Here is a 13,889-nt window from a genome sequence, read left to right as displayed (position 1 = left end):
TGCCCTCGTTCAGGTTCCTGGGCTGGACATGGCAGTCCTCCTCCAGAGGAGGCGCTGTAGACCGCAGTGGGCAGGGCAAAGGGGCTGGCTGTCTGTCCTACTCTATGTGGCACATGGATGGACATCTGGGCCCTGGAGTAGTTCTGCTGGCTGGATCTCCCAAATGTCTTCTTAGGAACCTTAAATCAGAGCGTCAGGCGAGCCAGGGTGCCCATTAGCTATGTTGCTTCCTCCACTTTCCCAGAATTCTCTGCCTCGCTCTCAGGGACCACTGCACAAACCACGCTGCACTTTCAGCCTCAAAAACAAAATACCCCTGCATGTCAACCAATTAGGATAGAGCCCAGGGGAAGTCAACTCAGAAACAGGGAGACTGCATTCTAGCCGGCTTAGCAGGGGTACTCTGACACAGCAAGTTAAAAATGATTGAAACCAGTTTGCCAGCATCTGCATCAGGAAGTCAGCTATCAGAACCCTCCACGGGGCTCCACTCGCCCATTCTCACTGTGACGTAGAAAAGCAGACTGTGAATGTCCAACCCTGTGTGTGCACCCACACAGTCTTCAACATTTTCTGGGGCATACTGCATCTAATGCTTTGTCCTGTTTATTAAAGTCTTCTGTTATCTCTGAAAGGGACTTCAGAGACTATTATCCAATGGCCTCAAAGGCTTACTATTCAGACTAGAAAAGCCTTTCGAGAACACGGAATGGGGAATTAGATCAGAGAAGAGAGGGCTTTCTTCCTGCTGTCTTACTGTGGGGTTCCTCATTGTGCACCGAAGAGAGGGAGGAGGAGTGTGAACAGGATGAAAGGTGTGAGAAAAAGAATGACTTGAAATGCCATCTTTTCCCAGGAGATCTGAGTTTTGTGATTTTTTTTTTTAACGTATGGAGACTGTGTAGAAGAGCACAGCTCCCAGTTCTAGCTAGCCACACCCCAGGAAAGGGAAGATACAATGTGACACTTGAACAATGGATGTGTTGAAGGCAGCAAGGTGGATTATCTGAGCCCTCTTCATCACAGCCTTTGCAGGGAGGAGGCTGACCGTTTGTGAGGGAAGACTTTAGGTCAGTCCGGACATGCATCTGCAACTTTTGAAGCAGGAATTGGGGTGATGAAAGTAATGCCTCTGGTCCCCAACCTACAGATTCCTTGCTATCAAATATGTTTATGTGTGTATTCAACACAGTTTTTTTTTTTTTAAGAGTTTATCTATTTATTTGACAGAGAGATCACAAGTAGGCAGAGAGGCAGGCAGAGAGAGGGGGAAGCAGGCTCCCTGCTGAGCAGAGAGCCCAATGTGAGGTTGATGCGGGGCTCCATCCCAGGATCCTGGGATCACGACCTGAGCCGAAGGCAGAGGCTTAACCCACTGAGCCACCCAGGTGCCCCTCAACACAGTTTTTAAGAGTACCTGGTAGGATTCTTGCTCTTTGAACTGGTCCTGGCCAGACAGGAATGAATGAAACCCTGCTTTCAAACAAATCATCGTCCCCTGGTCTTGCCTGGGACTGCACACTAAGAATCTTCCAGCCTCTCACTGTTGCTGCCTAGGGCACCTTGGCCCACCTGGCCAGTATTTATTTTGCCACACAGATTGCAAAGTCCTTAGGGTCAGGGGCTCTGCCACGTTCATCTCTGTGCTCGATGTGCTGCCTGGAATGCAGGACACATCCAGGATGAATGAATAAACATGCCTGTCAAGAATTCTTAGGCATCGAAATGCAGGCATTGGGGGCAAGTAGCAGACTGGATGTCCTAATCCCATGCTGCCAGTCTGCTAAATGTTCCCCTTCCTAGACATTAATAACAGGTATTTCCCTTTCCTCTCTCCTTTTGGAAACAGCACCAGTGGTTCTGACAGTTCCCTCTCGGATGGTCTCCCTGTTCATCTACTGAACATAGCACATGAGGTAAGATGGGATAGAACATCATCCCAAGAAGGAGCAGCCGTAAGGAAAGTATGACCCTCCGGGATAATTTGGTGGAACGTCCCAGATAAAATCTATAGAAAAGGGGCGCCTGGGTGGCTCAGTTGGTTAAGCTTCTGCCGTCAGCTCAGGTCATGATCTCAGGGTCCTGGGATTGAGCCCCACATGGGGCTTCCTGCTCTGCAGGGAGCCTGCTTCTCCCTCTGCCTACCATTCCCCTTGCTTGTGCTCTCTCTCTCTCTCTGTCTCTCTTTCTCTGCCAAAATAAATAAATAAAATATTTTTTAAAAATAAAATAAAATATGTAGGAAATATAGCAGTGGTATCCTAACTGGTTACCCTGCCCTAGAATCTTTAATTTTGCCTTTATAAATTTCCTTTTAAAAATCTAGGGGAAAGGGACACCTAGGGGGCTCAGTTATTAGGCATCTGCCTTTGGCTGAGGCCCTGATCCCAGGATCCTAGGATCAAGTCTCGAGTTGGGCTCCTTGCTTGGTGGGGAGGCTGCTGCTCCCTCTCCCATTCCCTCTGCTTGTGTTCCCTCTCTTGCTGTGTCTCCTCTCTCTGTCAAATAAATAAATAAAATCCTTTTTTTAAAAATCTGGGGGAAAATCTAAGGGAAAAAATGTGAGGATTCCATGTTTATTACAAAGTTCACTAAAATGAAAAAAAACTTTAAAAGTGAAAACCATCTTAAGAAGTAGGGGTTGTTGGGGCACCTGGGTAGCTCAGTGGGTTAAGCCTCTGCCTTCGGCTTGGGTCATGATCTCAGGGTCCTGGGTTCGAGCCCCACATCGGGCTCTCTGCTTGGCAGAGAGCCTGCTTCTCCCTCTTTGCCTGCCTCTCTGCCTACTTGTGATCTCTCTCTCTGTCAAATAAATAAATAAAATCTTAAAAAAAAAAGAAAAAAGAAATAGGGGTTGTTAAAAATGACCCATACTTATTTATTTATTCAAGATTTTATTTTTATACTTCTTTCTCTATACCCAACATGGGGCTCGAAATCATGACCCCAAGATCAAGAATTGCATGCTCCACTAACAGAGCCATCTAGGCAGCCTGACCCATACATTTTTAAAAAGTGTTTCTCTGTTCATGTAGTTGTAGATAGTTTTTAATACTTCCATATATTGTATTTTGTCCCATCTTATTCACAGGCTTTTTCTTATGTAGATGATATAAAAGCTTTACAAACAACAAAATATTTGTTATAGTTTGTTATGCACATGATTTCCTAGTTGCATTAAGAAATATCTCCATCGGAGGGCTCCTGGGTGGCTCAGTGGGTTAAGCCTCTGCCTTCAGCTCAGGTCATGATCCCGGGGTCCTGGGATTGAGCCCCGCATCAGGCTCTCTGCTCAGCGGGGAGCCTGCTTCCCCCTTTCTCTCTGCCTGCCTCTCTGCCTACTTGTGATCTCTGTCAAATAAATAAATAAAATCTTAAAAAAAAAAGAAAGAAATATTTCCATCATTAAAAAAAAAATAACTCCATCATAAAAAAAAAAAAAAGAAGAAGAAAGAAAGAAAGAAATAGCTCCATCATAAGTTGAGCTGGAGGCTGAGTCAGGTGGAGGCAACCAAATCAGACCGGACCCTGTAAGTTTTTCAGCTGGATTTACAACATCAGTATAAGCTTCACCACACCATAGGTCCCCAGATAATTGGTCCTGAGCTTCACTTGCTTAATTAGTAAAGCCACCTCACGGTAATAGCCAAACTGAATCTTTTAAATTAAAAAAAAATTTTTTTTAAGGGAGAGAGAGGGTGAGCAGGGGTGGGGCATGGGGGAAGAGCCAGAGGGAGCCGGAGGGAGAGAATCTTAAGCAGGCTCCTCCACACCCAGCACGGAGCCTAACAAGGGGCTCAATCCCATAACCCTGAGATCACGACTAACGCTAAAGGAGTTGGGCACTTAACTGACCGAACCACCCGGGGGCCCCAGCCAAACTGAATCTTTTAACCACACACTTAATAATATTATCTGTAGCTGACATTATTGCCATAAGTAATCTGGTTTTATGTTGTGAAACACAGATATGTGGTTATTGGTGTAGGTGCCCCTTTGGCAGTATGCCTATAGTAGTAGGATTTGGGGATGTTAAATGGGGAGTGGATTCTGCTACAGAGGTAACCGAACTGTTTGTTCAGTTACAAACACCACGGGGCCCACGTACTGGGTCAGCAGTTGTGGCTTGAGTGTCGGGTAGAAGCGGTCTCCCTGTGGGTGCCCTTATTTCTGGAATCCCCAGTGACGACTTTCTCTGTGCTTTCTGGAATAGGTGAATCAAAAAAAGAAGATGTATAAGAAGAAAAAAAAGAAGCCACTTCAGACGAGGAAACAGCGAAATGAACAGTATCAGAAAAATAATTTGATGAGGGAGTTAAAGTTAACGGAAGATATCCCGGTAAGAAGGCTCTATTGCCTACCTCTACCTTCTGGTCAAAGAGCATTCCATGGAGGGAGCAGGACAAGGAGATAAAGTTTACTCTAAACCAAAGGGAATGGGGAATGGGGTAGAAGGAAGCTAATTTGAGTTCAGAGCTCTTCCATGAGTCTTCTGGACATCTCTGAGCAGATCTCAGCCTTGGCCCACCGATTCTATACTACACTCTGGCATGGGTTTTGACCATGGTGGTTACCGGAGCAGTGGTGGCTGGAGCCAGTCAAGGCTTGCTGGGTAGCTGGGGTGTCCGGCCTCATCCAGTATAAGGAGGCTGGGCAACTTCCCAGTCTCCTCCCAGCTACCATCCCCACTCCACGTCCCCTGCTTCCTAACGATGAAAATGCTTTCAGACATGGAAGTTTTACTGTTGAGTGAATTGGGTAGAGTAATTGCAGTGGATCAGTTGAAAATATTCTCTTTGCATTCAATCCCTCCAGGAAAGGGCAGGGTTTGCTTCTACTCTGCAAAAGCAGCCTACCTTTTTCAGAAATTCAGAGAATGCCAGTTCTTCCGCGATGCGAAATGAAAAACCAAGGTTGAATGAGGTAGTAGTTTTGCTTGCTTTTTTTTTTTTTTTTTTTAAACTCTTTCATGGAAAATCTATCAGAACTTTTTTTGGGTAATATATTTAAAGTGTACAATGTGGTATTTGATATATTTACGCGTCATGAGAGGGTTCCCACCTGAGTTAATTAGCGCATCTACCACCTCAAGTAATTACTCTTTTTTCTTTAATAACTGAAAGTTTATACCCTTTTACCATCTTCTCCCTATTTCCCCCACTCTCCAGCAACCACCATTCTACTTTCTGTATCTATGAGTTTGATCTTTTTTTTTAGGTTCCACACATAAGTGATACCATGTGGTGTTTTTCTCTCTATTGCCACTTTCATTAAGCATAATGCCCTCTAGGTTCATCCATGTTGTCACAAATGGCAGGATTTTCTCCTTTTTTAAAACTGAATAACACTATTTGCAGATATTTTCTCTCATTCCATAGGTTTTCTTTCGGTTTTGGTTTTATTAGGGGGGTTAAATTTTTTTAAAAGATTTTATTTATTTAGTTGACAGAGATCACAAGTTTGCAGAGAGGCAGGCAGAGAGAGAAGGGGAAGCAGGTTCCCCGCAGAGCAGAGAGCCCGATGTGGGGCTCGATCCCAGGACTCTGGGATCATGCCTGAGCTGAAGTTAGAGGCTTTAACCTACTGAGTCACCCAGGTGCCCCAGGGTTAAAAATTTTTTTAAAGTAATCTCGACCCCAACCATGGGACTTGAACTCACAGAGTCATATGCTCTCAACTGAGCCAGCCAGGCACCCCTGCCTTCTGATTTTGTTAATGATTTCCTTTGCTGTGCAGAAGTTTTTAGTTTGATGTAGTCTCACTTGTTTATTTTTGCTTTTGGTGTCCAATCCAAAAAAATCATTGCCAAGGCCAATATCAAGATACTTATCCCCTCAGTGTTCTTCTAGGAGTTTTATGGTTTTGGGGCTTCAGTTTAAGTTTTTAATCCATTTTGAGTTGACTTTAGTGTATGGTACAAGATGGGGTATAGTTTAATTCTTTTGCATGTGGATATCTATTTTTCCTAATACCATTTATTGAAGAGACCATCTTTTCCCCATTGTATATATTGGCTCTTTTATAAAAAATTAATGGATTATATAGGCATGAGTTTATTTCTGAGTTCTCTATCCTGTTCCATCTTGGACTCTTTGTTGCGGGTTCTCTGATTTTTCCAATTAGCAGGTCCCTTCCACCGGCTGAAGAATACAATAGGCCTCCATCTATGTCACCCTCTTGTCAATGCCACCAGGAGCAGGGAAATCTTAAAATTACTGGGGACATTAAAACTGCTTTGGATTAGACACTACTGAAGTCTAACAGGCACTGGTGATTTGTGATTTTACACCTAGAACATAAGAACAGGCTGCTGCATCCTCTGTCTATCCCTCTGGTCAACAAATTGAACTGTGTTACCACTACATGCTTCACCTGCTATTGAGTGCCGGGAATGCAGCATTGAACAAAACACTATCTCTGCCTTAGGGACCTTGGAGTCTACTGGAGATTTTAACAAGGAAGCAGGAAATTATATCACAGAGTAGGATGAAGTAGGGGCACAGAGGAAAGGTGCCCAGTCATTTTTTTAGTACTTTGGAATTGTGTGGCTCTAAAACCCTTGCTGGATTGAGTTTTTTAAGATTTATTTATTTTAGATTGAGAGAGAAAGAGAGAGAAAGCAAGGGGAGGTACAGAGGGAGAGGGAGAGAGAGACTCTCAAGCAGAGTCCCTGCTGAGCGCAAAGCCTGATGTGGGGCTTGATTGCACGACCCTGAGATCATGACCTAAGCCAAAATCAGGAGTTGGATGCTCGGGGCACCTGGGTGGCTCAGTGGGGTAAGCCTCTGCCTTCAGCTCAAGTCGTGATCCCAGGGTCCCAGGATCAAGCCCCGCATCGGGCTCCTTGCTCAACAGGAAGCCTGCTTCCCCCTCTCACACTCCCTCTGCTTGTGTTCCCTCTCTCACTGTGTCTCTCTCTATCGAATAAATAAAAACCTTAAAAAAAAAAAAAAAGAGTTGGATGCTCAACCGACTGAGCCACCCAGGTGCTCCTTTGGGTTTTTTATGTCTAAAAATAAGCTTTGGTGGGGCCCCTGGCCTGGCTCAATCAGAAGAGCATGCCACACTTGATCTTGGGGTCATGCCCATGTTGGGCATAGGGATCACTAAAAATAAAAAAGTTAAAAAAAATTTTAAGTTTTGGTATACTAGTAGATAACTCTTAGTGGATAGGGTGGGAAACAGGCCCTTCTCAAGCCAAATACTACCCTTGGTTTGCAGGGATCTAAAGTGGTCCCACGGTGTTACACTGAGGAACCCCCACAGAGCACGGCCCGCACTGAGCGCTGTTCAGTGTCTAGTGTGATGGCGGCAAGAGCACAGCTTTCAAGTCTGTCTTGACTTCAAATTCCAGCCTTATTATCGCTTTTCATGAGCTACTTAACCACTCCAGGACTTGGTTTCTGTATCTAAAATATTGGGGTAATAATACATGCATCATAAACATTGTTGAGAAAGTTCGATGTAAAACTGTGTGTCAAGTGCCTGCCATATGGTAGGCAACTCCATGAATATTAGTTTCCTGCTTTTCCTTGAATTATTATTCCTCTGTGGCTTGCCTCTCTTTTCGTGTTACAGTACTGTGATGACTTATCACGCAGGAATAAAAACTGTCGGTGTCTATTCTGTGTAGTGACACTTGTGCAAGTGGAAACGTTACTGAAAATGTGTTCGTTTGTCTCCGCCACAGCTACATGGGAGAGACAAAGGCAGCTCCCTGGACCCATCGAAAATGACCTCCTTGATTCTGACGAAGAATAAAGAGAGGATGCAGGTATTTCCCCTTCTGTGTGGACGCCAGCAGCTAATCCGACTTGGCTTTCAAGTGTGTGACATGATCAGGAGGGGGAGTGAGCCACAGCCCACAGTTTCACCTCTTAGGATTTGCTCCGCTCAGGTGAACATCTAAGCCACCCGACCGTCAAGGAAAACAGCCCACAGGGTGCCACAGGAACGGGAGGAATCCTACCTCTAGCCCTGGAGAATTTAGTTTCATTTTAGCGAACGATTGTTAGGTGGCTGTCACTCTGTAAGTCCGTGGCAGCAGAGAGTGAATAACGCAGCGGTTCTCGACCCTAGGAGATGTTAACAAGAACCCGGGGTGCCGCCATCCATCGTGAGGTGTGCCTCATGCCCACAGTTACCAGAGCGTGTTCCGTACCGAGGTTTGTGAATGATTTGCTTTTTTAAAGGAGTAAGTTAGAATGAGCTTGTATTCATCCCTCTAATAACATCCCTCTTGCTCATTTGCATTTGCGTTTTCTTTCCTGAGAAGGAGGGAAAGAGGTGGAGAAACAGCTAAGAAGCTGTCATGTCAGAGAGCCCTGGGGAGTCTGTGGGAGGGTGTGGCTCATGTGAACCCTGGGGGAACAAAGATTGAGAACCCCTGGACTCACGTGTGTCTACCAGAGAGAGAATGGACAGTTCTCCCATGGGGAGGTCACTGCTGTCTTCCCAAGGCTGCTGTTCGGGACTTCTCAGATCCGTCAGTATCCTCTGGAGACCCTCCAAGATGCGGGACCCCTGAGGACTGAGACAGGATCCCTCCCTTAAGGCAGCCATCCTCTAGGAGGGGTGGAAGATCTATAGTTCGATAACCATGGCATCACAGAGCCTGGAGAGCAGTGGGAAGACAGGTGTAGGTAAATTCAAATCAAGGAGGATTTCTGCCCTGACAGGCAGGTGAACCTCCAGCTGCCCACTGGAGGGCCCGCCCCCCCCCCAACGTCCCGTAGGCATTCACTACAGGAGGTCTCCACGTTGCTCAAGCCACATCCCACCCATCCTCAGAACCTGCCAGTTAGGCTGCAACATGCAACCAGGGATTCAGTTAAACCCAATGTAGCAGGGGAATGCCATCCAGGCTTTTTTTTACCTTTGCCTCCATTTTCTTCTTCTTCTTCTTTTTTTTTTTTTTTTTTTTTTATTTTCTCTATTTGTTTAAGAGAGAGAGAGCATGAGCAGGGGAGGGGCATGGAGAGAAGCAGACTCCCACTGAGCAGGGAACTTGACACAGGGCTCCGTCCCAGGATCCTGTGTTGATGGCCGGAGCAGAAGGCAGACAGAGGCAGACGCTTAACCAACTGAGCTACCCAGGTGTCCTTACCTCCATTCTCTGGTGGAACATTTCTCTAGCGGAGACATAGGCATTTAACTCACATAGTGAATAAGCAGAGTCACAAACAGTGGGGCAATCTCCTCTTTTGTAGATCAAGTTCTTCTCTTTGTGTAATGTCTTTAGAGTTTATGAAATGCAGACATGGAACTATGGGCCATTAAGGACCTTTCTTCGGCTCTCTGAAGGCAAATGCTGGACTCCTCTCTGCCCTGGAACATCAGCTACTTTCTACTTCAGTATTTGGGGGGAAATGCAAATACTTCTCACTAACTCCTTATAAAACCAACCCAGCCCTAACTGTAACTTTAGAAATAGCAACCTAAAGTGACTCAACTTTTATATCTTGTTTGCACAGACAGAGAAGCCAGGATTCACAGTGTCGTGCTCTCCAAAGAGAAGCACAAATCCCAGCCAAGAGCCGGTTCCAGATATGAAGCCAAGCTGGTCCAGGAACAGATATCCTGCCACAAGGAGAGGCCGCGCCGCCATGACAGTGTACCCATCCTTGCACATATACACATACCCATAAGCTGCCACGTTTTGGGTGAGACACGTTCTGTAATGAGGGGAGTTGTACGACTGGGAGCTACGTTCACTTACAGTATACTGTGTGGCGTGTTCATTGTGCACTGACCTTATGCTGTGTGCTTGCGTTGCCTGCGTGCCCTCCTGATACATACCTCATGCATTAGATTACTTTTCTCATAAAGTAAAATTTTATTATGATGTTGAGAAAAGCTTCCTTTGTCAGAAATTGAAGTGTGTGCTCATGAACCTACAGCCCAGATATACCTCACTTTAACCAATAGACATTCTCTCTAAAATTATGCGCAAATCAATTTTAAGAGCTCAGATTCTATTTTAAACATATTCTGGGAGTGTGCTTTGTTAAAAAAAAAAAAAAAAAAAGTGTTGCATCAAAGCTTTTTAGCACCGAATGGTCAGTTAGTGATTTATCAGGTTTGCTCCTGATGAGGTGTTACCACACAGAGACAACAATTCATGTATTAGCCTGAGTTTAGTATGACATATATTATGTTCAACACAGTTACGTACATTTTCTAGCCCACTGATTAAAATTCTTTCTCTCTAGCCAGTTGTTTCCTTTGATCTGTTACTGCATCACCTTACATGAACGGGTGTTTTATATTTTTATCTCTCTCGTGAGCAGCAAGCACAGCCTGTCGACTGCAGCCTGTCATGTCCACAATTCCAGTGTCTGCGTCTATTTTTTTTTAATTAATAGAATTTATTTTGAGAACAGTTTTAAATTTACAGAGAAATTGAGGACATAGCTCAGAGAGCTCCCGAATACTGTCCACCCCACATCCCGCCTCACACACTACGTGAATGTTTTTCAAGGTGATGATATCGGCCCAAGCTCTTTGTTGTTGTTTGGTTTGGTTTCTAATAGGGAACATTTCACGAATGTTCATGTCTTCCTTCTGCAGGGGTCATGCTACTCTTCCCAGTATCTGTATCTCCTTGAGTATATGTACTGCCAAAGCAGGTGTCTGCCCTTGTCCTGTTCCATACCTTACTCACATGCTAAAACCTAAACTCACACCCGAAAACCCAGCATTTTAGGTATCTAGAAAGCAAACAGCCAAAACCCCACCTTTGTCCCTAAGAGGGTATCTTTCAAGGACAAGTCCCTAAACAGTTACAAACTGCTGAGGGCCAACCATTGAAAGTTGTTCGGAAATACTTGTTTTTGCTTCAAATAATTTTGGAGAAAGTTTGTAAAAAGTATCCCAGTATGATGATATTTTTGGAATAAAAACCCAAAATATGCAGGGGCCCTGGGGTGGCTCCGTTGGTTAAGCCTCCGACTCTTGATTTCAGCTCAGGTCATGATCTAAGACTGAGATTGAGCCCCATATCCGGCTCCATGCTCAGCTCGGAATCTGCTTGTCCCTCTACCTCTGCTTCTCCCCCCTCTCATGCACTCTCTTTATCTCTAAAATAAATTTTAAAATAAAATCTTAAAAAATAAAATAAGTTAATCTTTAAAAAATCAGAATATGTGATCAGATTCTTCCTCAGAACTTACGGAATTTCTTTTTCTGTTTTGTTTTGTTTTTAAGATTTTATTTATTTGAGAGAGAGAGAGCACGAGGAAAGGGAGGGTCAGAGGGAGAAATGACTCTCTGCCAAGCAGGGAACCTGATGTGGGACTCAATCCCAGGACCCTGGGATCATGACCTGAGCTGAAGGCAGTCGCTTAACGAACTGAGCCACCCAGGGATCCCGGAATTTATTTTTCATAAACCATGCCCTTTTATATTCAACACTGAGGATTTTATGGTCTGAGATGATTGGTCATAGTGAGTTGGTAATAATGTATAGAATAGAATCGTAATATTTTTTGTACTTCACCCATTAGACTACTTGGAGTGATGGAGTGATGAAATTCTGTCTGCTTAAGCAATCAAGATCTGTGGGGTTGTGATTAGATTTTTTTTAATTCTTAAAAAAAAAAAGAAAAGAAGAGTTTAGGGGCACCTGGGTGGCTCAGTGGGTTAAAGCCTCTGCCTTCAGCTCAGGTCATGATCCCAGGGTCCTGGGATCGAGCTCCGCATCAGGTTCTCTGCTCAGCAAGGAACCTGCTTCCTCCTCTCTCTCTGCCTGCCTCTCTGCCTACTTGTGATTTTTGTCTGTCACATAAATAAATTTAAAAATCTTAAAAAAAAAAAAAAGATTGTATTTGAAAGAATGAGAGCACGAGTTGGGAGAGAGGCAGGGAGAGGGAAAGAGAGAATCTCGAGCTCACTGTATGGTCAGCACGGAGCCCAACACGGGGCTCAGAATCACGACCCTGAGATCATGACCTGAGCTGAAGTCGAGAGTCAGACACTTAACCAACTGTACCACCCAGGAACCCCTTTAAGTACTTTTTGAAAGGAAAAAACTTCCTGAGGTGGGGGCCGGAGGGAAAGCTTCCTGAGATGTGGTTTGGGTGCTAAGATATTGAAGGGGCAAAAGGAGAGAATCCATGCAGTCCAGGCACAGCCTCCACATCTGGTAATTGCCAAAAAGTGGTGCGGTTTGAGCTGAGCCCTGCTCAACGCACAGCCCTGCAAAGGAGCAGCTACATGTTTTCTTTAGAAGAGAGGCAAGCTTTCCTGCTCCCGTGATTAGGAAGAAGCGCCCACCTGGTATTTACATGCTGCAGCCTCTGGCAGCCGAATGCCAGTCATTTCTCATTGTCCTTTTTTTTTTTTAATTTATTAGAGAGAATGGGAGAGAGGGGGCACAAGTAGGGGGAGCAGCAGGCAGAAAGAGAGGGAGAAGCAGGCTCCCCGTGGGGCAGAGAGCCAGATGCAGGACTCGATCCTAGAACCTGAAAGCAGATGCTTAACCGACTGAGCCAGCCAGGTGCCCCTCATTGTGCTATTGGTAGGAAGCTGTGAGGGGTGCCTAGAGCTGGAAAGTTGAAAATGATAAACTAATTGATTCTGTGTGAACATCACAAATGCTACAGGACAAACAACCCAAAGCATCTTGATCACTAAGAGTGAATCAGGAGAATGGAATCAGGGAAAAGTAGAAAAAAGAGCATTTTAGTCAGGTCAGAGACCAAGATCAACTTGACAATCAACAGTTGTCGAAAAAGGTTAGGGTGAGGGGGTGGTGCCTAGCAGGCTCAGTGGTAGAACATGTGACTTGACCTCAGGGTTGTGAGTTTGAATCGCATAAAGATTATTAAAATATATACATATTTTTTTAACGGAAAAGGGAAAAATAATGTATTTCATACTCTGTTTTCTTTATAAGTTAAATGCATAGTCACAGATAGCATTTAAGACTCAAGACGGATTTCAGGTGAACATGTTTTCTTTAGAAGTCTTATTTTGGGGACCATGTGGTCACTATTGAGGTCCTGTGTCAATATTCCTTTCTGTCTTTGGAGAAGGGACACTTCTTAAAAGTGGCAGAAACAGGGGCGCCTGGGTGGCTCAGTGGGTTAAGCCGCTGCCTTCGGCTCGGGTCATGATCCCAGGGTCCTGCGATCGAGCCCCGCATCGAGCCCCGCATCGGGCTCTCTGCTCAGCGGGGAGCCTGCTTCCTCCTCTGTCTCTGCCTGCCTCTCTGCCTGCTTGTGATCTCTCTGTGTCAAATAAATAAATAAAATCTTTAAAAAAAAAAAAAAAAAGAAGTGGCAGAAACAATTCCAAACAAGTAAGGTGATGACAGTTAGCATTCCCCTTAAGTTTGTGGTAGAACATTAGATACAGGAACTCTGTATGGACATATAGGCTCCTTGAAAAAAAAAATCTAGGTGCATGTTTGTTTTTTCCATTTGTCGTTAAAAAGGTGCAACAGGGGTTCCTGGGTGGCTCAGAGGGTTAAGCCTCTGTCTTTGGCTTAGGTCATGATCTCAGGGTCCTGGGATCGAGCCCCACATTGGGCTCTCTGCTCGGCAGAGAGCCTGCTTCCCCCTCTCTCTCTGCCTGCCTCTCTTCCTACTTGTGATCTCTCTCTGTGTGTCAAATAAATAAAAAAATAAAATCTTTAAAAAAATTTTAATTTAAAAACAGTGTAAGAATTTTGGAGATCTCCTGGTACCTGGCCACTCGATACTACCGGTGATCTCTGGCTTAGTGATGTCACCAATGTTGATCCCAGCTTTCAGCAAAAATGCCACACAAGGGCGCCTGGGTGGCTCAGTGGATTAAGCCGCTGCCTTCAGCTCGGGTCATGATCTCAGGGTCCTGGGATCGAGTCCTGTGTCGGGCTCTCTGCTCAGCGGGGAGCCTGCTTCTCTCTC

General features: G+C 44.9%; 1 protein-coding gene and 1 non-coding gene across 9 annotated transcripts in view; one reads left to right on the top strand and one right to left on the bottom strand.

Annotated features, from left to right (window-relative positions):
• AGBL2 (ATP/GTP binding protein like 2) overlaps nt 1-10,208 on the top strand; it is a 42,154-nt gene extending 31,946 nt beyond the window's left edge. For 6 of the 8 annotated variants that reach the window (XM_032359018.1, XM_032359016.1, XM_032359013.1 and 3 more), the window contains 5 exons: nt 1,850-1,916; nt 4,214-4,339; nt 4,816-4,923; nt 7,691-7,774; nt 9,474-10,208. In XM_032359018.1, coding sequence (XP_032214909.1) covers nt 1,850-1,916; nt 4,214-4,339; nt 4,816-4,923; nt 7,691-7,774; nt 9,474-9,647 — 559 coding nt within the window. In that variant the 3' untranslated portion in view covers nt 9,648-10,208. Of the gene's footprint in view, nt 1-1,849; nt 1,917-4,213; nt 4,340-4,815; nt 4,924-7,690; nt 7,775-8,079; nt 8,166-9,473 lie in introns of those variants that run through there. The other 2 variants (XM_032359014.1, XM_032359021.1) reach the window with 2 other exon arrangements.
• Nucleotides 10,209-10,524: 316 nt separating this feature from the next.
• On the bottom strand, nt 10,525-10,628 carry LOC116600446. The gene has a single exon (XR_004289651.1). It is a non-coding gene; the product is annotated as a U6 spliceosomal RNA (small nuclear RNA).
• Between the last annotated feature and the right edge of the window lie 3,261 nt (nt 10,629-13,889).

Source organism: Mustela erminea, chromosome 9 (assembly GCF_009829155.1).
Source record: "Mustela erminea isolate mMusErm1 chromosome 9, mMusErm1.Pri, whole genome shotgun sequence".
In the NCBI taxonomy this organism is placed as follows: Eukaryota; Metazoa; Chordata; class Mammalia; order Carnivora; family Mustelidae; genus Mustela; species Mustela erminea.
Note: the sequence above shows the minus strand (reverse complement) of the source record. Positions and strands in the feature narration are given on the sequence as shown.